Consider the following 18057-nt stretch of genomic DNA (forward strand, 5'->3'; position numbering starts at 1 on the left):
TTAGGTTTAAGAGTTATTTAGTTTTAACACCGTCTCTAATCACTTATTTATTTGGTTTTTAAAAAGGGAAACAGATACCGGCTCTGTTTTTATCGTCCGTAAAAGGCAAACTGGGTTTTACTTCCGTAACACTCGCCTAAATATTGAACAATAATAAAAGAAGTCGCCCGTGTTACAGACAAGAGAAAATTTATAAAATAACAGTAAATGGGGGTGTTCAACAAAAAGAGAGTTAAAACATGATAGAAGCTCTTCTTGATAAAATTACTGTGATTTTCTCTTGGCACTTTTTTTTTTTTTCTTCTGATGACGAATTATTTCCTGAGATAAAAAGGTGTTAACTTTTTAGCAAAATAAAAAACCTTTAAAATAGTTACAAAATGTTAAGAATCTTTTTGAAAGGAAAATATAGGTTAATTTTTGTTTGTTTTCAGTTTGGAGTGTATGATAACAAAATGGGAGTATAAAAAACAGAAACACAAAACAGGGTATAACAGCGATGAAGTACCACATTGTTTCCTAATATGACTGCCACAGTGACTACCCAATCTTAAAACTCTTAAAAAGTTTGCTTTAACAGTTTTACAACTTGCACATCGTCGGTTGACAAGTAAAACTCACTAAGTGCAATTAGCTGCAGTGTCACTTAATAAGTTTCACTTGTCAATAGACGATATATACAACTATACAACTAAAAAACGGTCTTTGGAACTAACTATACAACTATACAACTAAAAAACGGTCTTTGCAACTAACTATACAACAAAAAACTAAAAAACAGTCTTTGCAACTAAGATCCTAAAAGCATTAACAAACATTAAATTTTTTTTCGACAAGTTTCATTCAAGCGAACAAAAAACATTTCTGACGTAGTTTTCCTTTTGTCTTCTGTTCTTCTGAAAATCCATATTAATATTAACATGGTTCTTTGAAAGTTAAAAAAATTAATATTAACACGGTTTTTTGAAAGTTAAAAGTTTGAATAACTTAACTTTTTAGATTAAAAGTATATAAAGAAAAAAAAAAGTATATAAAGAAAAAAAAAAAAACATTTTTGCAAAATTAAAACCCTTCTTTCTTCATCTCCATAGATAGAGAACACCCGATTTTTTTTAACGAGAATAAAATTATTGCTCTTATTTGCTTCTTGTTGATAAGGTAAATAATTTTGTTCTTGTGGAAATGAAATAGTTTTTTAAACGTGTTCCTGGGATTAAGGATGAAGTTTAGTTGATCAAATGTTGTATTCCGATGTCCAACACCCGAAATCATTTAAAAACAACAACACTCAAGGGTGCTATGTTTTCCGAGCGCACTAGTTTGTTTGCTGTGTACTGTTAACAACTGATTTTGATTTTAGTTTTAATGGTATAAAAAATTCACCGAGAGAAGAAAAAACAAAGACTGGTGTTAGGTTAATGAACGCGCCTTATAAATATTTTTTGGAGAAGTATGCGAAGGAATTCGAAGTTTTTGTTTTTGTTTATTTATTTTTTTAAGTGTAAAACGAGCAGCGTAATGTTTATTCTTTAATAAACTTCACATGCTAAGAAATTTTATTCCTCTATCTGCTTTTGGTTGGCAAGATTACAAAAAAGAATTTTTATTCATTTTAAGAAAATTCGTTTTTCTTCATGATAAATTGATTTATATGCACACGAAGTGATTTACGCAAATTTTTATGCACACAAATAAAAGCCGGAACACAATGACAAGCATGACAGTAATAAGAACATACAAAAACTTGCTTGTGCTTAGCTTTGGTTTCTTCTTTATACATGCTGCTTTTATGCCGATTCAGAACATTCAAACTAGTCTTCACAAAGACCCGTCACTTGGCTCCGCTTCGCTTACTGCTCTTTACGCTGGTTCGATTGTATGTTATAGCTTTTTACCAAACGTAATGATGGCTAAATTTAAGCTTAAAAACTTAATGGTGATTGGTATGTGCTCTTTCCCGTTGTATGCCCTTGCCAACTTCCTACCAATTTGGGGTACGATCTTACCGGCATCAATTTTATTTGGTATGTAATTTTTTTTTAATAAAATTAATTCGTTGTCCATTTTTTCTGTTTTAGTGACTTTTTCTGTCAAACCTTTGAAAAAAAAATTTCTTTTTAAAAGTTGATTATTTAAAACTCTTAAGACTTAGAGATTGGCCGAAGTTCGTTTTTCTTTTCGTCATTCGGACGAAACGTATACTCTTTCCCTTAAAAATAAAATTAAACAAGAGAGTTAGAAAAAATTTGAAGAAGAACTGACTGAGATTTATTGTAGATTTTTTTTGTGGGTAATTTTTTTTAAGAAACCAATCTCTTAAACAACATTTTTGTTGCATTTTTCAACAGCTTAGCGCGAAAATATACTTTTGATCGCACAAAATTTTTTACTTTTAAAAAAGAATAATAGTTTTTTCATTAGTATGCTTAGTTTGAGTGATGTTTATCGACCAGAGTTGGTAGTAACCTAAGACGTGCCCGTGTACCCTATTGGCAGGTACCTAAGGCGTTCCCGTCTACCACAATAACTTAAATCTAACAAAAAAAAATTGAATTCATTTAAATTTTCTAACTTTAAGATTTCTTACGCTCAAAATTCAAATTTCTTGTATTCTGATTTAAAATTTCTTACATTAAAATTTATTTGAAAAAACATATAATAAACTACATATTATATAATGCCTAATATGTTATATATATTTTACAACATAGAATGTAAGATAAATTATTTAATGCATAAAATATAGTATATAATTAATATTATCATATGTAAATTCTTAATCATTAAATATGTTTATTCTAATAAAATTAGGAATTAGCGCTACTGTAATGTGGACGTGTCATTCATCTTACATTACGAATATTGCAATGAGCTATGCTGCTACAGTGAATCTTCCAAAAGATCCTTTGGTTTCAAAATTTTTTAGCATATTCTATGTTGTGTTCCAATGCTCACAGATTGTGGGGAATGGTGTGTCTTCAGCTGTTCTTATGAATGCTAATTCAGACATACAAAAAGGTATGATGCTTTTTTGCAACATCATTTTTATCAGAGTAGCGATTTTTTAAACTATTGAATATCTTTAAAAAGAAAATTTTTAAAAAAAATGGTTTTGAACTATGACACTTTTTTTCTTCTAAAATTTAATCTTATTGTAATAAACCATTACATAATAAATAATTATGTAATAACTTTTCGATGTAAAAAAAGGATGTTGAAATCTAAGGTTATCTAAATGATAAAGGGATTAAGTTGAGATTAAACTAAAAATCTATATGATTACTATAAATCTACCCACCAAAGATAACAATAATATTAATAATAACAATAGTAACAATAATAACAGCAATACAAACAAAAACAGTGCTGGTTGTTTCTATAGAAATGGACGGGTTATTAAAAAGTATCGAGTTTTAATACTTCACGAAAGGACTTCAAAATAATGATTTCTGTAACTTTTTACATAATAAATTTTCCTCCTAAAAATATTTCTCACTCAAAGTTAGCTTTCGATTTATTAGCTCAACAAATAATTTAAATGTAGAGTTTGTTTAATTCATTATTTTTGAAACCTTTTTTTTTCGTATTTTTTTCAGAATTGTTTGACAGATTTTTTACTGCTCTTTATTATTGTAAATAAGTGGGTAAACATTAGTCAATGTGCTGTAGGGAAGTTTTTTTAGCCAATATCGATTGTAAAGTTGTTGTAAAAATGAAAGGAGTTATTCCCTATGAAATCACCTGATGGCTTGCACTATGACCTTTTAGGTTAACCTTCAAAATAGCACACTTATGACTAAGAAAAGAAATGTAAAACTTGAGACAATGAACTCTACTCTCAAAAAAAAAAAAAACATCTCTTAAATCGCAAGCTATTATTAAACAATTTTAAACTATTAATATAAAGTCATCTGTTGTGTTTATGAGAGTATTTATTTCTAAAATGAATATTTTTGTTTTTAAATTTTAAACTAAATTCTTTATGAAGTGTAATTAATCTCATACTGTCAGCACTTTTTGCGAAAATAAGGTACCTTTAAACTGGTATTTTTAAACAGAGTCTATTAAGACTTCGTTATGACCTATTTCAACGTCTTATCAACAGAAAACGTAATAAGACGTTTACTTTTTCATCATCAGACATCGATAAATATAAATTATGCTATATATGCATATTTGCGTATGCTGACGGTTTATTGAATCTTCACAAAGATGCTTTAAAAACCTCTTACAGATTACTTTAATCAGGAGATTGGCTGTTTAAAAATCTATATACTTGTTACAGGTATTTTCGATTCGTTCTAGTGGAAAGAAATTAGATAAAAAAAATTTGTACATTTTTTTGAAATACTCTTAGGTTTTAAGAAAGAGAATTGGTGATATTTCACTTTCGTAAATTCTAAAAGTATTTCAAATACATGTACAAATTTTTCGCTCGTTTTTTAAAAAATAACAGAGCATTTGTTTTTCGTAAACAACGCTAATAGCTTAAATTAAATTTTAAATTTTAGCATATACTAAACCAGACTTCCAGCACGCAAAAAAAAATTCAATTTTGGTTAAGAAAGTCCAAAACCTACTTTGATATCGTTGCATAAAAATATACTTTAAGCTGTAAAATTTATTTACGCAATGACTTTTACTGTTCTTCAAGGAAATATTAGCAACAAGACAAATATCAGCTGTGGAGCTAAGTACTGTCCGTCAGGAACTCCTTTTACAAATATAGAGACCATACATCCAGACATAATTATTAAACTCATGAGCATCTTCCTTGGCTTTGCTTTGGTGGGGGTTTTGGCGGTGATGATTTTCTTAGATCAGTTATCAGAAGAAGCTAAAGAGGATACATCTGTGCTAAATCTGTGCCTTTCAACAATATCGCACTTAAAGAACCCAATGTTTTTATTACTCATTCCGATTTCTATATTTAGTGGAATGGAGCAAGCGTTTGTTTATGGTGAATATACAAAGGTTAAGCTAATTTTAATAATTAAAAAGATTTTTTAGTTCATCTTCTGGTTTTGGAGCTTAAAAAAAAAAAAAGATTTTTTTTAGGCATTTGTTTCTTGTTCGATTGGAATCGATGCGGTGGGGTACAGTATGATGTGCTTTGGTTCAATGGCATGTGTAATTTCGATGGCCATAGGTTTAATCGTTAGGTGGACCGGAACTTATCCGCTGATGATATTAGGAATGTTTGCATATCTTGGTTTAATGAGTTGGTTTCTCGTTTGGGACACTCAAACATACCCTTCTTTCATCTTCTATGTCGGTGCCTTGTGCTGTGGTTTTACGAGTGCCATTTGGATGTCTCAAACCAACGGTAAGAGAGTTTATTGCAAATTTTTATTACTATACAACTAAAATTTGTTAACAAGTTGCAGTGGTTTTGAACTTTTGATGTTTAAGCCATTTATGGAGTATATTTTCCGAAAACACAAGAGGCAGCATTTTCGATTTACCGCATGTTTCAAGGCTTAGGCTTTACTATTTCGTTCGCCTATGGGAATATTCTGTGCATTTCAACAAAGATATATATCTTGATGGGTCTTCTTGTTGTAAGCATAATACTTTACAGCATCGCTGAGCTCAGCTATCGAAAAAATCAGTCAAAGGATAGTCAAAAAGTTGGAAAAGAGGCTGAAGATTGCATAGAAAATATAAACATGGACGAAAAATTTTAAATTCTTTTTTATTAGGTTTATTAGAAATTTTATTTAATAAGAATTTTTATTTACATTTAAAAATGACCAAATATAAAGAGATGGGAAAACATAAAACCAGGAAATGCGGATTATTTAATTCATTTGAGAAACCCCGTGTGTGTATTTGTTGAGTTATAAAACTTGTTCTTATGTTGTTATACAATCTGTACTGATACTTTATTAGTTTTCCTAAAAATGATCAGTACTGTGAAAAGGGTACCGTTTCCCATTTAAAAAATTTAAAAATACTCGTATGCGAGGCTAAAATCACATTAAAGTGGTGATTTAAGCCTCACATGTTAAAGACACCAAAAAAAATTGATCAGTATCTAAATCCCAATCAAACCAGAGAATAAAAAAGAAATGCTTTTCATGGGCTTCTAACATTTACACCAAGATAATGTTTCTAAAATAATGTCTTTTTTCGAATAGCCATTATGAACATGTTTTTCACTGTTACTTTTTCATAAACAAGCAATAGAGAAGTTTTGGATGATGTATATATGATACGATATGATACATACATACATACATACATACATACATACATATATATATATATATATATATATATATATATATATATATATATATATATATATATATATATATATATATATATATATATATATATATATATATATGTATATGTATGTATGTATGTATGTATGTATGTATGTATGTATGTATGTATGTATGTATGTATGTATGTATGTATGTATGTATGTATGTATGTATGTATGTATGTATGTATGTATGTATGTATGTATGTATGTATCATATCGTATCATATATACATCATCCAAAACTTCTCTATTGCTATCATATACTGAATAATGAAAAATATGAGGGCCCACCAAATTGGGTGATGAAAAATTATTTAGCTTTTTTATTACAAGACTTTTGTTCATCAAGTTTTTGTAAATAGATAAATTTGTAAATGAATAAACTTTTTTAAATATGAAAAAAAATCTTCTGCCTTTCTGAGCTCTAGAGGCCCACCGAACTAAGTTTACCAGAGCTTTGTTTATTCCCTTGATGGGTCTCACAAGAGTTATTGCAGATCAAATAAAGTTATGTTACAATGGCTGCGTAGACCCTATTATATATTCATCATTTTTCATAGTAAAAGACTGAGTTAAAAAACAACAAAAATAAATTTAAAAAACAAGTTGATTAAACGTGATAAAGAATCTCTGCAAGAAAAAATTAATTGACAATTAATCTGTACATTCTGATCACCTTTTAAACTTCAAAGAAATTTAAAGAATACAAGAAACAAAGTAGTTTAAAACACAATCAAAAAGCTTTAAAAATCAATAAAGAAACATTAACTTAATAATATTTAGTTAAACTTTGAGTTCGACAGAAAACGTCCAATTATTTTTTAAAATGAGCATAACCAAATGAAATACCAAAACATTTTTCTGTTATAAACTTACTGACCTCGTGTTATAAACTTACTGACTGTCTGTTAAAAAGTTACTTACCTTCTGTTATAAACTTACTGACCTCGTGTTATAAACTTACTGACCTCGTGTTATAAACTTACTGACCTCGTGTTTCTCGTGTTTGATTTACTGACCTTCTGTTATAAACTTACTGACCTCGTGTTTCTCGTGTTTGATTTACTTGAAGAGAAGTAACTCCTTGATGGTGAGTTAGCGACATTCGAAAAAAATGTTTGCATTTTTAAATTTAGCGGCGGTCCTCATTAGGAGGCAGCCCATCGTAGACGATTCTACCCAATCTTAGATATTATGATAGTTACACAGCAACTACTTATGGTAGATATAGTTCTCCAGTAGCTTAAAACATCCAGGAGCGGTAAATTGAATTAAGTAGGCGCTAAATAAAAGGATAGAGTGAGTTAAAGTTTAGAATATTGCAATACTATTAAGGTGGCTTACCAGGAAAAAAATTTTGTCAAATTGAATATTTTTTTTCAGAATATTAAATAAAACAGTTCCAATAGCGAAATTTAGTTAATAGTTATGAAAAAAAATTTGAATTTCTGAAATTTTTTATAAAAAACATCAATTTTAGCCGAAAAAGGCATTAAACTGTACACATGGATGAAACAAGAAAACTCAAAGATAAATTATCTTTTTCTTTTGAAATTTTGCACAAATAATCTTGCTTATATTATCTAGTTCCTGAACTAAAATGAAGTCATTGCACAAGTAGAAAGGCCAATTATTAAAATTTGCTATAACCTATACCACTTTTCAGGGGGTGTACATGAAAAAATCATGAACAATGAGTAATAACACTGTAAATAGAATACCTTGTCTTGATTTTAGTTCAGTCTCCAGATCTAAGTTATAACTGCAAATGCTGAAAATTTCAGCTCCATATCTTAAACCGATCTGGAAATATCTTGTTCCACGTAAAGGTAAATAGCAAAAAATGACATATTGAGAAAACAGCATTTCAAAAATATAAAGATAAAAAACAGTCTAAAAACTTCCAGAAGCATACGATTTTTTAGCTTCAAGTTCTTGTTCTTTATCGAACCAGCTTTTAGATAATCCCCTTAATTGAATTCTTCTTTTTTTAATAAAAGTTTTTTCTTTTCTCTCCATATTACTAACACGACGCTTGTCCTTTTTCAATGAACCAGTTACAGTCTTACCACTGTGTGGTATATTTAGATACTCAAAAACACGTTTAAGACCAGATGTTCTTTCATTAAAACTCAATATAGCTGAATTCACTCCAATTTCAAGGGTAACTTTCTTCACAAACACATTTTTGGGACACCTAGACCAAATTACATTATTGATCCCTTCATTAGAATTTTGTGTTTCTCCATGAACACACTTTTTTAATAATTGTTCATCACTTAAATCATTGAAATCACTTAATATAATATCATGAACCCATATAGGTAGATTAACTTTTGGTTTATAATTGTTATTTCCCTGGTCATCTTCTGATTTTTTCCACTTACACCAACTTTCAGGTCCTACAGGACATAAAACATGGCGTTGTGATTGACTGTTGAAATTGGTACAGTGAAAAAGTACTGCTCTAATGTTCTTCTTCATTTAGTATATCTTTTGTGTATCATTTAATTTGCAATTTTTAGCAGTTTGGCGAATAGCCATTCCAAAATAGTTCTGGATGATATTCACTGCCCTTTCTGTCAGATTATTTTTTCCAGTTAACTTTAGCCCTCCATGTTTCTCTTTACAATGATTACAGAGACGGGTTCCAATTCTTTTCTGAATGTGTCCAATGCACTCTAACTTTTCTGGTTTGATATCATACTCAGCGTAAGGATCACTTGCTACTACATAATTAAAAGAAGAGGAGTCCACATCTCCAAGATAGTACTTATATATGAGTCCATAATATCTCCAAGATAGTACTTATATATGAGTCTAATTCCAATGAGCGTTGAAAGATATTAAGTGCACCAATCCTTTCCATTGCCCCAGACAAGTTCGTGTGGTTTAAAGAATTGTGATTTGTTTTCCAGTTTTCATATTTAGAATGTTGTTTTCTGTTGAACCAAATTTGACACCCTCTGCAATACTTGCTTAATACATCTGCATCAACACATCGACCGCTACTTATAGCAGTAACTACACCATTAAGAGAAGAATGTCCTCATTTCTGCCAAGTACCATCAAGAGAAACCTGGATTAATGGAACACCGGTAGTGGATTTTTCAACAGCATTTGCTTTAATTTCATTTGCAGCAAACTTCATACAATCTTTAGCAGCAGAATCATAAGCAGCTTGAATCAATTTATGATTATGTTGAAAAGCATTTACATTCATGCAACTCATATTTGTAATATAAGCGAAACGACTCATAGGTTCATGCCCTTGACCAATCTTACGAAAAGCAATAATCATTCTTAAGTTAATATCAAATGCACTCCTGCCTTTACTTTGTGTGCTTTTGTCCGCAGTATTACTTGTAAAAGTGCACCATTCATATGAACATGATGTGCATTTGATTTTCAAACTGTGTGAAAATCCCATTCTCTTTGAATCATCGTTTTGTATGGTTACTCCATTTTGACAATCTGGGCAGCTACCAACTTGCATTAATGTTTCTTTGAGAATAGGAAAATACATAACTAAATTAAAATCATCTGAACACTGTTTTTCGTTCAATTTAAAGGCGCTACTCCACTTTCCCCCACCCCCCACCCCCCTAATTTTATGATTGATTCTGATAGAGAATTTTATGCTGATTAAGAATCGTATAAAAACATGGGTCTCAAAATCAACGGAAAGTGCTCTAATCTGAAGTTGAAAGTACAAAAATATACCACAAATCGCTAATATTCGCCATCTTGAATTCACTAACTTTACAGTTGATATTGTTTTTAACCGCAAAACATTGCCAGCCTGGTTTCTACTATAAGGAATTGTTTCTGGTTTAATATAGATAGCGATTCCACGGCGCAACGAAAAACATTTGACGTTTGACAAAACACACGAAATTTTCATGAACTTTACTCTCTTATATCTTTTTGTATGCTTAAGCAAACACCTTGAGGCTTTTTGAATCAATTAGTGTTACTCAACCTCTTTCCAGCCAAATATAGAAAGTAATATGGATTATATGGCTTCATTTAAACTTTATCCATATCTTAAGACCACTTTTAAGAAAAAACTTGAAGCGGGAACGTTTTTTTAAAACGAAGCTTTTGGAGGTTAGGGTTCCTTAGTACCAAAACACATCTAATTTTAATAAAACTTTCCGTATATATTAAAAAAGGGATGAGGAATCTAATGGAATGTGGACACTTTTTAACTTTTATACATAAATTTTTAGTTCTTAGCGTTTCTAAACTTTAAGGTTAATTTTTTTAAAAAAAAAAAGTTTTTTTTTTTAAAGTGTCCAGGTGGAAATTGCAAGTTTAGTCTTTCCTCTTTTTATAACAAGTATTTATTTATGTTTTCTTGAAGAATAGATTCTAAGGTTTTTTATATAGAAATTATGTATATATATCTATATTCCTTCGCATATTTTATGACGTTTTTTATTTTTATTTTCGCGACACACAGTGGGCCAGAATTCACTTTTACTGGACAAAATTCATAACTAATTTAATATTAGGGCCATATTGACTAAAATTAGGATGAGTAATAATATGATGTCTGCGCTTCTTATGAAGGTGTTATTTTTTTAATTCGTTGCTATGAATACCTAATTTTGGGTAGCAAAAACATTTTTTAAAGATATTTTTACAAGTGCTATGTTCACCAAATTTTACACAAGTACCAATATGAGGTCACGCTTTTTAAAAAAGTAAATATATTTTTTATTTAGTTGTTATGGATACCTAATTTTACTTAGCAACCGCTAAATTTTATTAGTTGTATATGTTTTATTTGTGCTAAGTACACTATTTAGCACGTGTTTTATTATGAAATCCTCCCTTTGATCCTCGCTCGCAGAAAGCAAATCTTTTTTTAGTTTAATATGTGTTATTACACGTGTCATATTAACTAGTGTTATTACACGTGCTATTACTCGTTGCTAGATAAACTTGGTTTCCTGTAAAATAATTATATTCTAACTTAGTTAATTAGTTTTTCTAATTAGCAGATTTTACAAGCGTCTACATTACTTTTCAAATTTGTATGGGTATTATTGTACCCATGCATTCACAATCACCGAAAATCTTTGACAATTTATGCTACAAGTAGTACAAGCATAGTAAGTGGTAGGTCTACATATTTAAAAATACAAAATAATTATGTACAACATAATTCAGGCGAAATTACAAAATAAAAGAATGGCTTTCTTTTAAGAGTTGCACAACACCATCTGGAAAATTTTCTTTTTTAGGGTGCTTAGGATAAGCACATAAAGCGCCGTAAAAGGTCTTCGTTTGTCTTTAAACGCGAACACTTCCTTGAAAAAAATTCACGGAATTTTTTAAAGTCTTTATTTCGTGCTTCTATGGCCTCTTCACTCATCATCCCAATTGGCAACACCATCTCATCAACAACCTGCCAGCCATGTATCAAGATTTTGTGCAAGCTCTGTGGCATGTAGTACCAGGGATAAAGTTTTATAAAAAGCTGTGCTGTTTCTAAGCAATAGTCTTTTAATTTATCGGCATCAATCATAAAACCAGGTAACAAAGTACAAAGCACAACATATATCCTCTTAATTAAATGCACATCAACATTAATAATTGCTGCTATTTGTTCAGCATTTCTGAAGAAACGTCGGGCAGTATTGCCATTATTTGACGATCCAGAACCACCAGACCTGGGGATATCAATCACCAGCCCAACTTCATTTTTGAACCGAGATTGAATAAAATTCTTTTTAGCTTTAACTTTTTCTTTGTCTGCATCTGACCTTGATGCCCATTTCTTCACTTCAGCTTTGTAGCCGACTTTTAACAAACACTCCATGCTACGAATCCATGCATGAAGTGTTGACAAACCATACTTCAATCCGGTTGGAGTTAATGGCAAATTGCAAACAATATTAAGTTGGTTCATTTGAGTTGGCATTGAACCACAAACTGAGCAGCACTGACTTGAATTAGTAACTGTAGATAATGCAGTGGCTACTTTTCCATCTATCATAGTAACATCAACTTTGTAAAGAACAGTTAAGTTTTCATACTTAGGCACAGCAGTTGTAGTTAAGTTTCCAATAGCATTTTCAAGAAATTGATGCTCTGCATTCATTACATCAGTTGTCTCCTTTACAAACCTAAACTGCACAATTCGGCAGTACAATGTTGATGACGGATGTGGATTTCTCCAAACAATCTTCTCCACTTCACCAGAGAATCCTGTCAATTCAAGTGGTACAAAGCAGGTAAGAAACAAACTTGCTTCTTGGATAAAGCTTCTGTTTTCCAGCTCATCAGTAACTTGTGTATAAATGTTTTGCCCAGTTGACCCATCAAAACCTACCTTTGAGCGCAGAACTAGCCTATCAAAAACAAACGAATTGATAACATCATGTTGTACTTCCAACAGCCGCAGAACAGTATGATCTACCAATGCTTGGAAATTGATGCCTGCAGAGTAATCTGTTGCTGTCCATGATTCACGACTAGGCAAAAACCTCTCTTTTGCCTTACTTACATCATTGTATGGTGGATATAAATTACTTTTTTTACTTTTCGCATTGTTTCTTAAGCGCTGATACTGAGATTTGCTCATCTCATTATCTAACAAAAGAGCCAACGCTTCTTCAGATGTATTATCAGAATGATCTAGTTCAGTATCTTTGTTATTAGCCAACTTTATTGCTATCTGAGCATCTTTTCTTCTACCTTCTTTCCACAGGTGTGTGCCACTAGCAAACAACAGCTCACAAGAATTTGAAGCTGACAAAGTTGCAACTTTTCTTTTCTTTGTTTTTGAAGACGAATCTTCAAATGGTAATGTAGGTCTGCCGAGTTGTTTATTTTTACTCTCCTTTATTAATGTGGTATTAAAATCATTTTCAAGCCAAGCTGAATTCTTCCTAATAAACTTTGCATCGGTTCGTTTACTTCGAGTCCATCTTTTACCATATTCAGAAATAAATAAATGAAACTGATTCTCAAACTTTTTGCCTTGAAACTTCAAATCATGTTCTTTAATAAAGTTGTATACAAGTATACTGTCTTCTTTTTTATGTATTGACAGACTGTTGAGTCTGATAAACTGGTGAATTTCGTTTCTTGTGACACTCATTAAACCTAAATAAAAACAGCAGTTCAACATCTAAAATGAGTAACCCCAACCAAACCAATTAAAATAGATTATTAAATCCATTTGGTTTGACAAGCGCTAAATTAACAAGAACTAAATTTGAATTACAAAAAATTTTTGAGCGTAATTACAGATTTTTTGTTAGGAAAGAGATGTTCAAATGTGAAAGAAAACCAAGGTGGCGCCTAGTGGCAGCCATATTTATGAAATTATTAAAGGAAACATATAGAAGCTTCAAAATATCTAAGTATAAAAGCAAGATGTAACAATAAAAAAAATACTTTGTCAAATAAAAACAAAAGTCATACAATTAGTGAACGGAAACTTTCGGCTTCGGCCGAAGTTTCGGCCGAAGCCGAAACCGAAATTTCTGCGACAGCAATTTTTTACTTTTCCTGTTTCGGCCGAAATTTCGGTTCAAACCACAACCGAAATGAACCGAAACTTTTATAAGATTTTTTTTAAAGAATAGATAACTTTTTTTAAATTTAGAGTGGGATCATGACGATTTCCTAATTTTAATCGTTTGTTAGTAAATCAATTTTTAACTATAACAATTGTAGAAATTTTAATTGAAGTCACGTTACATAATTGATTCAAGTTACTATTCTCAAATCATTCTTTAAATAAGTTAACATTTAAGTTAAGTAACCAAAATCAATAATTCATTCAAAGTTTCTCAGTGCTAAATTTTACAATGGAAAATAATCTAAAGAAAAGCTATTTGTGGAATCATTTTACCGTAACAGCCAGTGATTCCAAATACGCAACTTGCAATATCTGCAATTTGAAAATATCTCGTGGATCCCACAATCCAAAACTTCAATCACTTAGCGGAATTTCATCACATTTAAGAAGTCGGCATCCACAGCTTACTCTAAAAAATCTCCTAACTGAAAAAGCAATACTCACAACTACCGACAATCCTGATAATATACCAACTTCAGATCAGCTTGAGCCTCTTACAATTAAAAAAAGAACAATACCTTTATTTGACATCAGATCAAAACGCCAGAGGACTGAAATGCTGCAATTTACAATGCCTGGCTGGGTTGACAATATCTCAAAAATTGATTCAAATTCCGAAGAAGGTCTTAAGTTTCATAGATCTATATTTGAAATGATTATCCTCGACTTACAGCCTTGGTCAATTGTGAATAATCCGGGATTTTTACGCCATCATGCACTTTTTAAACCACACTTTGACATTGGAAGTGAGAAATACTACCGAAGCATGCTCAATCCAGCCTATGAAAAGATTAAGCTTGCAACGAAAGTTATGCTTAACGAAAAAAATGCTGAAACTATCTCCATCTCTCTGGACGCTTGGTCATCCTTTCATCATAAGTACTTGGGCATGATGGCACACTTCATTTCAGACAAATGGGAGCGGATCAAATTCTACCTGTCATGTTCCAAGTTTGATGAAAAACATACTGCTTCAAACATTTTTCAAAGACTTGAGAATGTTGTGAAAGAGTGGGAGCTAAAGGACAAGATCACATTCTGCTTAAGAGACAATGCTGCAAATATAAAAGCAGCTTTCAAAGAACCACAGTGTGTTTACAAGTCTGCTGGGTGTCTAAATCATTCACTTCAACTAGTGATTAAAAAAGAACTTTTTTCACTCCAGAGTGCTGTAAACTTGATAGAAAAATGTCGAAAGCTTTGCACTCATGCTTCTTTTTCAAATTCCTTCTTTGCTGAGCTTTACAAACAACAAGAGGTTCAAATGAACAATTTTGACAGGCTCTTACTCAAAAATGATGTCCCAACACGCTGGAATTCAACATATTACATGCTTGAAAGAATTCTGTACTTGAAATCAGCAATTGCTACCACGCTGCTAATCCGTCCTTCCAGCGGCATTGAGTTCACTGTACAGGATTGGAACCTGTGTGAAAAGCTGGTACACATTTTAGCGATTTTCGAAGAAGCCACCAAATTGCTCTCTGGAAAGGATGCTTGCATCAGTGCATGTATTCCAATTGTGACAACTATCCTGAAATCATTCGAAGTTCCCTCTGATGACGAAGAAATGATTGGCATGAAAGATGCTTTAAAGAAAGCAATGGAGGCACGTTTTTTTGATTTAGAAACCATTGATCATTTTGCAATAGCAACACTTCTTGATCCCAGATACAAGCACAACTTCTTTAGATCCCAAGAAGCCTTTCAAGCTGTAAAAAAACAAGTTCTTTTGGAATTAGACAGTTCCATTTTGAGCCAAAATGAAACTACTCCTGTGATGAAAACTAAGTCTATTGAGAACACTGGGTTTTCTTCAATGATGCAAAATATAATTGCACAGTCACAAAATACAAGGTCCAAAAATCCAACTTCCAAATTAGCAAAGGATGTTTTAAACGAGTACTTAGAAAGCCCAACATCTTCATGCTGTTTAGAGTTTTGGAAAGAGTATGAAGAAAAAACAACATTAAAAGCAAAGTTTGGTTTGGCAAAAATGGCAAAGAGATTCCTTACACCTCCACCAACATCTACCGAAGTTGAAAGGTTGTTTTCAACTGCTGGAGACATTCTTTCAAATGAAAGAAACAGACTTTTGCCAGAAAACATGGAAAAAATTTTATTCTGTAGAGAAAATATTTCAATTGTTAACTTTAATTATTAAAATGTCTTGACATATTCTACTTTTTTTTTGACATATTATAGTTTTTATCAAATTATGTTACATGGTGATTGCTTAGATATACGTAAAATAGTTTTTTTTGCTTTAATTCGGTGATCATAAAAGGTTCAGGGATTTTTAACATTTTTTTTCAAATTTCGGCTGTTTCGGTTTCGGCCGAAATTTCAATTTCGGCTTCGGCTACGGCTTTACTGAACCGAAATTTCGGTACTTTCGGTTTCGGCTCAAATTTCGGTTTCGGTCGATCACTACATACAATAAAATATAAAATAACAAGCTTGTTTAAAGTAGCTGCAAATTTGTTAATTACATACCAATTTGAGTCAAATAACTTTTAAAATCCAGATAATATATAGAGTTATAATATAATATTTTAAAAAGCGCAATATTTTATGTAAATGTTATTTATTTTCATCGATTTTTTAAACAACATTTTTCTCTTTATAATTTTTTTTTTCTAATTTACATTTGCGTCTACTTCAACCACATCATTTGTATATCCATTAAAATTTTAAGTTCTTTGCATAAAATGTTTTTAATAATTTTGTGTGGCTATGAAAATAGCCGTTTTTTGATTTACACAACCTTAGGCATGAATTATAATGTATGTTACGTTTGATGCACACAGGATATCAAACAGGATATGCTGTTAAAACTTGATCCCAAAAGTGAAAAAACCGATGTTCGGAAAATCTCTGCATCCACATAAACTCGGATAAATAATCAGCTACCATTTCGCGATTAGTTGGCCCCATCATTGGTTTGAATTTTGCTTTTGCTCGACACCACATAGCTTCCACGTGATTTGTTGTTACACCTGTCTGTGGATCTACAAAGTTGAGGGTGTGGTTAACGGTACCATGTAAATATGCAGGAGCTTGCAAATCATTATATGCTGCCCACATATCACTCCAGACAATAGAGCCAGGAAGTATCCATTGATGTATGATAGGAATTAATGTTGCAGCACCGCGATTCTGGACAGGAGCCAAAAAGCCTTTTTTCGTTGCAGGTTCATACCCACCAAATATCCACTGCTGCGGGATTATTCTACCAACTTGATATTTTCTTCAACAAAAAACAGATTCATCTATTTCAACAATGCACCCTGGACCGCCTATGGGATCAGGATTATTGAGGAAATATGAGACGCAAATGTCTCTGCAAAATTGATTCCAATCAACAATGGTGCTGTCGTTTCCGATATTTAACTCTTGCCTTAAATCACTTATTGATAACCCCCGGCTCTTACCTGCACTTCTACTCCAAGCGTAAGTTAAGCCCAATATTTGCCACAATTGTAGGTGAGATTTCTCAAAGAAGCTGCCTTTTCTAATGTTGAAGGTTCTTTTGCAGCGCTTGACTGGACATCTCCAAATAATTTGATCAACTGACCCATTCTTTGTTTGCTGTGTGCAGGGCACGTTACATACACTACAATTCATACTTTCAGCGAGTAAACCATAAGTTCTGCACCAGTGAGTTGTAGCTTCGATATCGTATTTGAATTTTGCTCCTATTTCTGTCAAAGAAAGTGAGTCAAAAGCGTCTATTGTTGGTCTTCGAAGAGCCATGAAATGTAGATAAATGAAGAAGCAGAAAAACTATTCTGAAGCACTCCTTTTTATATGACAAACATAATGAAAATGAATTCATGGGGGGTTAACTTGAAGTATTAAAAGAAATTCAATAGTTTTAAAGAATTATTTATTGAATTAAAAAATTTTTACCTTGTTTTAAAGTTAATTGTGGAATATAATCAATTAAAGATTTTTTCAACTTATTTGACAAAAGTTTTAAAAGAAACTCAAGCTAACAAACTAAGAATCCAGTTGAAGCAAATTGACGCGATAAGAGTAAATGCCATTGAATTCCATTACCTGCTAGTAGAAAAAAAAATGCGGTCAATACACCTGATTATGATCTTAACGCACCGGTTCTTTGTTCTATTATTCGAAATCTTTATTATAAAAAATAAAAACCAGTCTGTTGATACTTTGA

General features: G+C 31.5%; 3 protein-coding genes across 3 annotated transcripts; 2 read left to right on the plus strand and 1 right to left on the minus strand.

Moving 5' to 3' along the window:
* Positions 1-1329: 1329 nt before the first annotated feature.
* On the plus strand, positions 1330-5783 carry LOC149882863 (N-acetylglucosamine transporter UNC93A-like). The gene is made up of 5 exons (XM_090100829.1): positions 1330-2024; positions 2812-3018; positions 4655-4974; positions 5059-5326; positions 5413-5783. The coding sequence occupies exons 1-5, from the start codon at positions 1682-1684 to the stop codon at positions 5685-5687; spliced, it is 1413 nt and encodes a 470-aa protein (XP_089956955.1). The 5' UTR covers positions 1330-1681; the 3' UTR covers positions 5688-5783.
* Positions 5784-6884: 1101 nt separating this feature from the next.
* On the minus strand, positions 6885-10064 carry LOC149882864 (uncharacterized). Its single transcript, XM_090100830.1, has 2 exons — positions 7996-10064; positions 6885-7556 (listed from the first exon to the last, which is right to left on the minus strand). The coding sequence occupies exon 1, from the start codon at positions 8756-8758 to the stop codon at positions 8168-8170; it is 591 nt and encodes a 196-aa protein (XP_089956956.1). The 5' UTR covers positions 8759-10064; the 3' UTR covers positions 6885-7556; positions 7996-8167.
* Positions 10065-14103: 4039 nt separating this feature from the next.
* On the plus strand, positions 14104-16124 carry LOC149882865 (zinc finger BED domain-containing protein 4-like). Its single transcript, XM_090100964.1, has 2 exons — positions 14104-15920; positions 16115-16124. The coding sequence occupies exons 1-2, from the start codon at positions 14104-14106 to the stop codon at positions 16122-16124; spliced, it is 1827 nt and encodes a 608-aa protein (XP_089957090.1).
* Positions 16125-18057: the final 1933 nt, after the last annotated feature.

Source organism: Hydra viridissima, unplaced genomic scaffold (assembly GCF_058129835.1).
Source record: "Hydra viridissima isolate aposymbiotic clone 2 unplaced genomic scaffold, HvirCarnegie_v1 scaffold_10, whole genome shotgun sequence".
Lineage (NCBI taxonomy): Eukaryota > Metazoa > Cnidaria > Hydrozoa > Anthoathecata > Hydridae > Hydra > Hydra viridissima.